This window comes from Ranitomeya variabilis, chromosome 1 (genome assembly GCF_051348905.1).
Source record: "Ranitomeya variabilis isolate aRanVar5 chromosome 1, aRanVar5.hap1, whole genome shotgun sequence".
In the NCBI taxonomy this organism is placed as follows: Eukaryota; Metazoa; Chordata; class Amphibia; order Anura; family Dendrobatidae; genus Ranitomeya; species Ranitomeya variabilis.
This window is the reverse complement of record NC_135232.1, coordinates 899,805,864-899,818,110: the sequence shown is the minus strand read 5'-3', so window position 1 is coordinate 899,818,110 and position 12,247 is coordinate 899,805,864. Positions and strand designations below refer to the sequence as shown.

Genomic DNA, 12,247 nt, shown 5'->3' with positions numbered 1-12,247 from the left:
CCCATTCAGTCATCTTATCCAATAATGTACTATCAAGGTCAGATTTTAGTATCCTACATAGTTTGGTGTCGTCAGCAAAGACTGACACTTTACTCTCAGTCCCATCCACTAGGTCATTGGACAGGCTAATGGTGGCGCTCCAGCCTTTATAATTAGGCCAGGATCACATGAGCCTATATTCTCTCATACGAGAGTATCTGCTCGATTTTACTAATATCACTCAGATCAAACTCTGACAGAGATTGATCCAAGTGTCTCCTTAATGTGATTCGATTCTCTCATATGTGAGAATCTTATCACAGGTGCGGAGAAGATGGAGAACGTACAATAATTTCCTCATCTTCCACATTCTGTGAGTCCGTGTAAACCGGACTGCACTCGGATGACATCCAAGTGCAATCTGATGTATCACACTTCCCAAAAGTGTCTTAACAAGCATTATAATAGAGCTTTTTAAAACATGCATCCTATGAAGAGTCAAAGGAAATTTTTTCGAAAAATGACCATTACCATTACCATTAATATTATGCGATTTGGGGGAAAAAACTATAAAAACAGTTTAATGTAACAACCTAAAGGACATGAAAACCAGTCTGTATGTAATGTATTTAATCAACAATTCATTATATACCTGCAAGTAACACTTGGCCACATCAAATAACGTGATTGAAAAACACTGTACAAAATTGCCCAAAAGTGGTAAAAAAAAGCCGTGTCTGAAGTCACTCAGGACAAAACTGCTGAATGGAAAGCTAGGTCATTTAAGTGGCAGATTTTCTTTAATTTATTTGACTTTACTGAGTATAAATAATGAAACATACGATCTTCTTCATATTTTCCCTTGATGATGGAAATATTTGTCATTGAGTATATTAATATCTTTGTTACATGGCACGGTAGAAGATGAGAAATGGTGCACATCTTTCATAATCCCATGATGCCTATTTTTGGTGTATGTCCTATGATTCGTGTGCCCCATTGTGTGGTCAGCGTGTGCTCATTGCGATACTCCGACCTGTGTGACCGCAGTTGGGGCGTTTGCATGGGTTGCATGATTTGCAGGCTTGGATCTGTGCATGAGTCTCGCTAACAAGTTGTTTCTCTGAACAGAATGGTTTTACTCCATTGCACATTGCCTGCAAGAAAAACCGTATCAAAGTAATGGAACTGCTAGTGAAATATGGGGCCTCAATCCAGGCTATTACGGAGGTAGAACAGGTTTTCTTAGCTTTCCAATCCATCTAGCCATTTCCTGCTTTCCCTGGTCCTGTCTCTGTGTTTCCTCCTCCATAAACTATCCACTTGTGTCGCCTCTCTCTATCCTCTCCGCCATCTGCTGACTTGTAACTGTGGACGCCCCATTAGTCTCGTGCAGGGGAGTAAAATGCCTGTTGGTTTGTTTCACAGTCTGGTCTCACTCCAATACATGTGGCTGCTTTCATGGGCCACTTGAACATAGTCCTCCTTCTGCTGCAGAATGGAGCCTCTCCAGATGTCACTAACATTGTGAGTATGTCTTAAAATAAAATAACCGGATTTACTGTACATTATGCAACCTGTTTGGTCATTCTATCATTTCACTCAGTTTGTGTATGCAATAAAACTGGCTAACTTGTCGATGTGCATGTCACTAGCTTTATTCTAGTGGGCAGAGAAATGCTAATAGTGCTCATTTGATCTGTGTGTTTGTCCAGATTAAAGGGAATCCGTCACCAGGTCTTTGTGACCCAAGTAATGTACAGGCAGAGATCCTGATTCCAGCGATGCGTCATCTACTGGACTGTATGTTGAACAAAATCACTATTCTATCAGCAGGAGATTATTACTAGAAGACTAGTAAACCTGCTGCCATGTAGTCCTCCATATTCATGAGCTTTGTGTAATCCCGCCCCCACCACTGATTGGCTTCTTTCTGCCTATGAACAGTGTGCACAGAAAGCTGCCAATCAGTGGTGAGGGCGGGGTTATATTGGGCTCAGCATTCAGAGAACTGATAGATCTCCAGCAGAAAAAACTGATTTTTATCAAAACTGCAATAAAATGTCCAGTAAGTGACACATCACTGGAATCAGGGTCTCTGCCCCTACATCATGCTGATCTCATATGGCGGAACAAAAAGCTGATGACAGATTCCTTTCAAGCAGGTCATGTTGAATGGTGACCTAGAAACATCCCAGTGAAAACAGATAGTATATAGTATAGCGGATTGGATTATATAATAAAAGGTCTTAAATCTTCACAGAAGCCAAAAAATCTCGCAGCATCTGTTACTCACTGAAGGAGTCAGTAGTGTACTCATGTGTGATAGTTACATGTTGCTGTCTTGTGTGCTTTCAGTAATCCATTGAAACATTCTGTCTTCATAGCATAGCAGGACTTATAGCAAACTGGTATTCCTCTATGAAGTATGTGTGGCATACCCAAAGGTTATGCTGTAAATTCATGATACCATGTTCCTCAAAGAGGCCGTCAAAGGCAATTTTTACTTTGGCGATGTCCTCTGCAAGTGTGGCCACCTCTTCAGTGAAGTCCTTGCGCCTGGCCACTACTTTATAACCATACATTGAGGTTAAAGGTCCAATTCTTCCAAAAGTTTGGGTTTCTAGACTTGGGAACTTCACCTGTGTGCCATTTACAGGATATCATGTCAGCGTGCCTCAGATGCTTCAGATGAGAATACCATTTCAGAGCAGACCCCCAGGATTGCCCTGAAGCGCCCGACTATGGGCCAATAATCAGATAAAAAGGGTTGGAATGATTTCTTGAATCACAGTCACGTGTAATCATGGCAGTGATCAGCCAATGAATGACCTGAAATATAATTGATGTCGGCAGCACATGTGCTGGTGTAAACGGACAATGTGCTGCTAACGATGTGCAAACCGTAATGGGCCCAAAACATGTCCTCTATCACTTACCCACATACATTCAGCATCAGCCCTTGTAAGTTATCAATAAAGATCAACTGGTCCTGCCGCTGATTGGCTCGCTGTGGACAGATCTCTGCCCGTTACTGACGCTCACTATATAAATGGGACTGCTGTCTGAAAACCTTTTATTTTTACATTTGGTTGAGTTGCTCGCAGTGTATAATAATTCTTTTACTGCTGCTGTAGGAAGCAGCTGTGCATGTGTCAGTGGTGGCGAGCTGGTGATGGGCTGTGCTTACATACAGCAGCCTAGCGGTAACTCATGGGGTATAAGTAGGGCAGTAGGCTGACCTTGGGGAGGATAGGTTGTGCAGCTCATCGGGAGTCACTGCTACAATACGTGTGCTCATTGTGCGGAGCGGTAATCCCCCCAACCAAACTACCCACAGGTAATGGCTGACTCATTTCTACTCTCAGACTGGACATTTACTTTAAATCTTAATATAATGTTGAGTAACATTTGTGCATTCTCCTTTATTGGCTGAACAGTATAGTGGGGGGTTAGACCCACTCATATCCAATGGTGAATTGGAAATATCATTGTGTTTTATGTCAGCTGAAATGGAAACACTTGTGTTCGGATATTCCGCTCTTCTGTTCCTGTTCGAGTTTTGGGAACACATAAACGGAAGTAATGTCCAATTGCATAACTGATGCGGATGGAAACAGAGGACCCCATTGATTATTATAAGGTCCACCTGGGTTCCATTATTTGTCCTTCTGAACACTTGTGCTTACAGTGTCTTTTTTTTAGTTTTCAGACTAAAAACTTAGCGGAAATGCCAAGTTTTTTTAAGGAGTTTTGCATTTTTATGAGGATTTGGAGAGTTTCCAATCATCCAATCATTTTCTGGTCCAAAATCTCCTTAAAAAGCTGCTTGTGACCTTACAAAGGAAAGAAAAAGTCTTGTATTCTGCACTTTCCCACTTTGCTTCAGTTTGGCATCTGTTCCATCTTGGCCATTTGTTCCAGTAGTTTGTCTTAAAACAGAATAGGCAACACAACACTTTTGAGATAGGATTTGCTCTTAAAAATACTTCTCTTTCCAAGTATGAAATCAGATCGTCTTCTTGGAACCTTTTTCCTTCAAATGCAGATTACCTTGTTCTTGATAAAAACTTGTTTGTTCGCCAGTATGATCACTTTTTTGTAGCATACATATTCCAAACTTTCTATATGAGGTATGTTTTATACTGTTTTTTTTTTCAGATGAATCTTTCCCCTATTTTTCCTTTTCTTTTCCACCTCCCTCTTTTCCATTTGATTTTTCTTCCTCCCTTTTCCTTGTTCTTGTTTTCACTCTCTCTCCCCTTTCTTCCTCCCTTCCTTTCCTTGTTCTTTCCTTTCCCCTTTTCTTCCCCATTCCGATTTCCTTGTTCTTGTTTTCTCTTTCTCTTCTCTTTCTTCCTCTCTTCTTTTCCTTGTTCTTTCCTTTCCCCTTTCCTTCCTCCCTTTCCATTTCCTTGCTCTTGTTTTCTTTCTCTCCCCTTTCTTCCTCCCTTCTTTTCCTTGTTCTTTTATTTCCCCTTTCCTTCCTCTTTTCCCATTTCCTTGTTCTTGTTTTCTCTTTCTCTCCCCTTTCTTTCTTCCTACTTTTCCTTGTTCTTTCCTTTCCCCTTTCCTTGATCTTGTTTTCTCTTTCTCTCCCCTTTCTTCCTCTGTTCTTTTCGTTGTTCTTTCCTTTCCCCTTTACTTCCTCTTTTCCCATTTCCTTGTTCTTATTTCTTTCTCTCCCTTTCTTCCTCTGTTCTTTTCCTTGTTCTTTCCTTTCCCCTTTCCTTCCTCTTTTCTCATTTCCTTGTTCTTGTTTTCTCTTTCTCTCCCCTTTCTTCCTCCCTACTCTTCCTTGTTCTTTCCTTTCCCATCCCCTTCCTCTTTTCCCATTTCCTTGTTCTTGTTATCTTTCTCTTCCCTTTCTTCCTCTGTTCTTTTCCTTGTTCTTTCCTTTCCCCTTTCCTTCCTCTTTTCTCATTTCCTTGTTCTTGTTTTCTTTCTCTCCCCTTTCTTCCTCCCTACTTTTCCTTGTTCTTTCCTTTCCCCTCCCCTTCCTCATTTCCCATTTCCTTGCTCTTGTTTTCTCTTTCTCTCTCCCCTTTCTTCCTCCCTTCTTTTCCTTGTTCTTTCCTTTTCCCTTTCCTTCCTCTTTTCCCATTTCCTTGTTGTTTTCTCTTTCTCTCCCTTTCTTCCTCCCTACTTTTCCTTGTTCTTTCCGTTCCCCTCCCCTTCCTCTTTTCCCATTTCCTTGCTCTTGTTTTCTCTTTCTCTCCCCTTTCTTCCGCTCTTTTTTTCCTTGTTCTTTCCTTTCCCCTTTCCTTCCTCTTTTCCCATTTCCTTGATCTTGTTTTCTCTTTCTCTCCCCTTTCTTCCTCCCTACTTTTCCTTGTTCTTTCCTTTCCCATCCCCTTCCTCTTTTCCCATTTCCTTGTTCTTGTTTTCTCTTTCTCTCCCCTTTCTTCCTCCCTACTTTTCCTTGTTCTTTCCTTTCCCATCCCCTTCCTCTTTTCTCATTTCCTTGTTCTTGTTTTCTCTTTCTCTCCCCTTTCTTCCTCCCTACTTTTCCTTGTTCTTTCCTTTCCCCTCCTCTTCCTCTTTTCCCATTTCCTTTCTCTTGTTTTCTCTTTCTCTCCCCTTTCTTCCGCTCTTCTTTCCCTTGTTCTTTCCTTTCCCCTTTCCTTCCTCTTTTCCCATTTCCTTGATCTTGTTTTCTCTTTTTCTCCCCTTTCTTCCTCTCTTCTTTTCCTTGTTCTTTCCTTTCCCCTTTCCCTCCTCTTTTCCCATTTCCTTGCTCTTGTTTTCTCTCTCTCCCCTTTCTTCCTCCCTCTTTAATCCTGACATTTGTCCTTGTTTTTCCTTCCCCTTAGATAGTTGGGGTGACAGTTTACATTGTTATTAATGTTAATTTGTATTACTCATTATATATGTTAATTATATCTTCCCCTTTTCCCCTGTTATATGTAAAAAATCCCCACAATAAAAACTATTTTTAATTTTTCCCATTGCTAACTATGTATTTTCAAAATAATTCTGAAATCTTCCATTTTTACTCTGGCAGGTAAGCCTCGTTGTAGCCCGACATTTCCAGTTGCGTAGGTATCACTTAGCAGCCTTATCAGGATTAGGACTCGTGCACATGACCTTATTTTTGGTTATTTTATGTGTGATTCGACAAAACATCGGATTGCACTCGGACCAATGTTACTCTATGGGGCTGTACACATGTCCGTTTTTTTTCTTCCTTGGACTGGCACAGTTGCAGCATGCCTGAGTTCGATCTAATTATCGTATTGCACTCAGACATGCAAGTCAGTGAGTCCATGGAAAACATTGGACTGCACTCGGATAACATCTGAGTGCAGTCAGATTTTCACAGACTGACAGAATAGAGGAGAAGGAAATATTTTTTTCCCATCTGCATTCAAGAGAATTGGATAACACTGTGCTCACACTCTGATTAGAGTGTGATCAGCACAATCGACCTGATTCTCTTGGATGGAGTGACCCTAGCCTTATAGTGAAAGGTTACACCTATATATAGGTAACATAGGAACTCCGCCATGTTTATATAGTCACAGCTTCCCTCCTTGCCCTTTCTGTACCAAGGAGTCATGGTACACTCTCCCTCATGGCAAATGCGGGGGAAAGGCAGTACAGGGGAAATTATTTTTTTATATAATTGATCTTTTAAAGGGAATCTGTCACCAGGTTTTTTTGCCTCCAAATCTGAGAGCAGCATCATGTAGAGACAGAGACCCTGATTCATGCGATATGTCACTTACTAGGCTGTTTCCTGGAAATTTTATAAAATTACTGTTTAAGTAGCAGCAATTTATAACTAAAGGGCTAGTAAACCTGCTGCCCTGTAGTCCTCCATGTTTGAGTTCTTTATAACCCCACCCCAGCCCCTGTGTTGATTGGCAGCTTTCTACCTATGCACAGTGTATATATCAAGCTGTCAATCAATGTTGTGGGCGGGATCATACAGAGCTTAGCATCCAGAGAACTGGTAGATCTGCAGCAGATAAAACAGTGATTTTATCAAAATGACAGCATCCAACCCTGCAAGACATTTATCAATGGAATCAGGGTCTCTGCACCTACATCATTTTGGTCTCATATAGGGAAGCAAAAAGTTGGTGGCAGATCCCCTTTAAGGAGTCTGACACTGCCTTATTTTCCTCTTTCCTTTGGAAAAAAAAAATCATATTTGGCCAAGAAAGAACAACAAAATGGATTGCTTGAAAAAAAACGATCATTTTAATCAGCTTCAAATCACATTACAGTCTTTTCTTTAGTTTAGAGACCAGAAACCTGCTGACAGGTGCCCAAAAGGTCAGAAAAGAAAGCACGCAAAGTGTCTAATGGAAAACTATCCTATGTGTATGGGACGCTATAGATATAACATTAACTCTGAGATTTACAGCCATTTATGACCTCTCTAACGCCTATTTAATATACCATATACATAATAATTTTGTACACCTGGACCTGAATATCTTTGTCACAGATTATATTATATGATATTATTGAACATAAACCCCAAGGCTATGTGCACACGCTGCGGATTTTGCTGCGGATCCGCTGCAGATTCGCAGCAGTTTTCCCTGAGTTTACAGTACCATGTAAACCTATGGAAAACAAAATCCACAGTGCACATGCTGCAGAAAAAAACGCGCGAAACGCTGCGTTGTTTATTCCGCAGCATGTCAATTCTTTGTGTGGATTTCGCAGCAGTTTACACCTGCTCCATATAGGAATCCGCAGGTGTAAAACCGCAGGTGAAATCCGCACAAAAACCGCTGTAATTCCGCAGTAAATCCACAGTGCGGATTTCCTGCAGATTTACCAAAATCAGTGCGGAACAATCCGCACACCTTTCCACAACGTGTGCACATAAACTCAATATTAATCAGTTTTCTACAGCCAGTTATGTCAGGTTCTGTTATTGCCATACACGCCATGAATCCCCCATTGTGTATGTTGAGAGGTTTCCCCCATGTATAACCCCAGCTTGTGTACCAAGTTCAATAGAGCCTTACATGCATTGCTAGTAAGCCGAGATCTTTATAACAGTGATGAAATCAAATGCTAAATGTATTACCAATGGCACGACGTCATCATATAGGGATGACATGCTCTCTGGTTACTGAGTGGTCTTCCTCGTATCAGGAAGAAGATATTGATGAAAGTAACAATTATTACCTTTACAGCAAAGATACTGGATTAACACTGAAATCAATCAATGAGTTTATTTTTTATCTATGTAATTTCAGCGAGGAGAGACAGCATTACATATGGCTGCTCGCGCAGGGCAGGTTGAAGTGGTCCGTTGCCTTCTTCGAAATGGTGCGCTGGTGGATGCCAGAGCTAGGGTAGGTTCATTACAGTGTATATATTCTGCACATTTGTGGTATACCGTATACTAAATTGCAGGATAAGATACGCACAAGAAAATAATTTACTCTTTATTGTAAAACTACAAGGTAATGAATGACATCCCATATACCGTTCGTGCCATAACATTGGCATTATTTGGATATTACCCTGAAGCTAAGTATGAGTTGTATGTAATATATTGTCCCATTATGCTGGAACTATCCTCAGTCTCATGTGCCATATATCATTTATGTAGAGAACGGACCCCGTCCGTGACAGTAGCTTCCTAGTAGTAAGATAGATTGCCTTCATTTTATGTATGACCTTTCCATATTCTTCACACAGGACCCTGTAGGTTTGGATTTCTTCTTCCCTTAATAATAAAGACCTTCATTTAAAAACTGCATTTTGTGCTTACTTGTGTTATCTTTGTCTAATATTTACATTTGTTTGGTGATCTGAAATATTTAAGCGTGACAAATATGTAAAAGAATAGGAAATCAGGAAGGGGGCAAACACTTTTCACACAACTGTGTATATATATATATATATATATATATATATATATATATATACACACACACACACACACACACACACACACACACACACACACACACACACACATACATACATACATACATATGCATCGCCTCTATCATCTATGCAGATGTATTACAGGCACTATTCTATTGTGCAGGAGGAGCAGACACCTCTCCACATTGCCTCTCGTCTGGGCAAAACGGAAATTGTCCAGCTGTTACTGCAACACATGGCTCATCCAGACGCTGCCACCACAAATGGATATACCCCACTGCATATCTCAGCCCGGGAGGGACAGGTGGATGTGGCATCAGTCCTAATTGAAGCTGGGGCTTCCCACTCCATGCCAACCAAGGTGAGAGCTGGTTTACATTCAGTAATTGATAATATTTCTAGTTTTAGTATTGACAATTGTATAATTAAAAGCAACAAATTACTATTACCCATTAAATACCTAACATTCTGAATGAAGAGCTGATCAAAGTGTCATTTCTGGAGGCTTACAACATTTATGTGGACAGGCTCTTATATTGACCACAACATAATCAAGTAAGTCATATGGGCTTGATGTAATGAGGGGTGTTCTTCCTTGCTGATCAGTCTCTTGGAACCCATTATTGATTCTAAGTAACTGAACCGTAATGTTAGTCTTTTAATTTGCCAAATAGGGGTGTAGTTCAAGAGTCATGGGCCCTGGTGCAGAAGTTGAGCTTTTCCTAACTCCCAACCTCAGTGCAAGTTTTCTTTGTGGCTACTGTCCGCTGCTTGCCCATAACTTTCAGCTGCATCTCTTAACCATCAATGCAGCACAAGCAAGGACATTTCTAGGGTCTTAAAAGATCAGACTAAGGCCCCTTCACACGTCCGCTTAAGAAAAGTGTTCATGAGGCAATCTGTTTTTACACTCTGTTAGGTTTTCTGTTGGCCATCCATGTGTATGTGTGTACAATCCGTGTGCAATCCGTGTGCCCATCCATATGATACGTACCGGAATAAAATGCATTCAAGAAATTACAGATTTTTTTATGTGTTAAAGATGTGCTAAGGTAATAGATATCCAGCAGAAATGTAATTTGTTCCCTGCATGTGTAGCTTATTGTACAGCTTTCTATTAACCTAAAAAAAAATGAAAAAATTGACGTAGGGTCCTCACATTTTTGGTAACCAGCAAAGGTGAAGCAGACAGCTAAGAGCTGATATTATCAGGCTGGAAAGGTCCTTGGCTATTGTTCCCTTCCTAGCTTAAAAATACCAGCTCACAGCCACCCCAGAAGTGGAGCATCACATGAAATGCTCCAGTTCTGGCACCTCTACTTGGCTCTTTCCAATTGCTCTGGTGCTTTGGCAATTGGGACAATGATGCTTGAGGTTGATGTGAAGTGTCCAAAAACACAGCTGACATCAAATCATGGTATTAGTAATGGAGAGGTATCTATCAGACACCCCCATTACTAACCTAGGAAATAAAAGAATATCTCACAAAAAAATACCTTATTGAAATGAACACTCCCTGACACTTTCCTTGGTTCACCCCTTTATTAAAAAAGAAAAAAAATCCCACGCAGGTCCGACGTAGTCCAAAGAATCCAACGAAGTCCAGCGAATCCAACGTACAAAGACTATGGAGCCTCGTTCTGACACTCCATAGCCTTTGCAAGCAACCACATCTGGGTGATGTTTCCCCTTCAGATGTTCCAGGTCAGCTGCGAAGAGCGGTACCGTTACTAACGTTACCCTGGTTTAGAGTTGCAGGGTCTCGTGTCACAATAAGGCACCATAGGCTTTGTACGGCAGATTCTCTGGACTTTGCTGGATTTGCACCAGGGCATCGGGAGGTGAAGCGCCAGAATTGGAGCATCTCATGAAATTGTCTACTACTGGGGCAGCTGGGGGCTGGTATTTTGGGCTCGGAAGAGCCCAGTAACCATGGACCTTCCCAGCCTGATAATATCAGCTCTCAGCTGTCTGCTTTACCTTTACTGGTTACCAAAAAATGGAGGATCTCATGGCATTCTTTTCATTTATTAGGTTAATAGAAAGCTATACAATAAGCAACACATGCATGCAACAAATTATATATCTGATGGCTATCTATTTATCTAGAAGAAAAAAATGAAGCAGCACCGTATAGATGAATTCAGGGTGCAAGGCCCTCCAAACAGAAGGCCATTTGTGTGAATAATAAAAAAGGAAAAATAGGCAGCACTCCAATAAATGATGAAAAAGTGGACTTCATTAGCCCTTATGGTGTGGCAACACTTTGGCGTTGATCAGCCTAAGAAAGGTAATTCAGTGTATTAACCATTGCCTTTTTTGCGCAGCAAAACTTCTCTGCGTCAAAAACTCACCAAAAACTCATTGTGGGAACATAACCTAAAGTCTCAGAATATTTGTGTTCCTCTAGCTTCTAAAACAGCTATATTTACAGTTTTGATATTAAATCCATTTTTTGTCTTTATTTCTGCAGAAGGGATTTACGCCATTGCATGTAGCTGCTAAGTATGGAAGCCTAGATGTGGCCAAACTGCTCCTACAGCGCCGTGCACCGCCAGATTCTGCCGGCAAGGTAAATCATCGTGGTTAGTCGTTATCTGTGTTTGTTCTCTGTTCACATGTTATGTTCTCACTGCTACATCACAATCATGTAATTACATAATGACTTTAATATGCCATTTATGTTAGTATTTTCTACAGTGTATATGTCTAGAGCTTCTTCACTAACTGGTTTAACCCCCATAACAAACACGCCCTTTGCAGAATGGGCTCACACCACTCCATGTTGCTGCTCACTATGACAACCAGAAGGTGGCGATGTTGCTACTGGAAAAGGGAGCTTCTCCCCATGTCACAGCCAAGGTGGGTGAGAGTTTTACATCGGAGGTTGTTCTTTTTTACAGGCAGATACATTTATTTATACTAGTTAGTGTATCATTCATAAAAGGGGTATGGTGAGGGGTGTATATTGCAATTTCTTGGGTGTTTGTTGTCTTTTTTCACTTGTGGCATTTTTTGCAACTGTGTTTTTTTGCAGCCTTTTTTTAATACAAATTAAAAGCTGCTTTTCCCAATCCCAGCAAAAGCTATGAGATTTAAGAAATCTCATGCACACGCTTGTTTTTTTATTCCTGGCAAAATTTGAGATCTTCAGTTTTTGAAATTTGCAGCTTGTCAATTCTTTCAGTGTTTTTGCAGCATGTTTTCACCCCTAGAAAGCAATTAGAAAGTGAAAAAAAGCTGCAAAAATATAGCACCGTTTGTCGCTGCGTTTTCAATGGTTTTTGGTGAATAAAACTGGCTTTATTAAACATTGTATTATAGACAAAGCACACCTGTAATCTGCACCCAGAAACACTGCAAAAACGGCCATAAAGAACGCTGAAAAATGCGTGTCTTGAATGCA

At 40.7% G+C, this 12,247-nt stretch overlaps 1 protein-coding gene across 3 annotated transcripts in view; it reads left to right on the top strand.

The window, feature by feature from the left end:
• Positions 1 to 12,247, top strand: part of ANK2 (ankyrin 2) — a 648,838-nt gene that overhangs the window by 498,625 nt on the left and 137,966 nt on the right. For all 3 annotated transcript variants that reach the window (XM_077278822.1, XM_077278815.1, XM_077278806.1), the window contains exons 12-17: positions 1,111 to 1,209; positions 1,408 to 1,506; positions 8,202 to 8,300; positions 9,005 to 9,202; positions 11,315 to 11,413; positions 11,605 to 11,703. In XM_077278822.1, the coding sequence (XP_077134937.1) occupies positions 1,111 to 1,209; positions 1,408 to 1,506; positions 8,202 to 8,300; positions 9,005 to 9,202; positions 11,315 to 11,413; positions 11,605 to 11,703 (693 nt within the window). The remainder of the gene's footprint in view (positions 1 to 1,110; positions 1,210 to 1,407; positions 1,507 to 8,201; positions 8,301 to 9,004; positions 9,203 to 11,314; positions 11,414 to 11,604; positions 11,704 to 12,247) is intronic.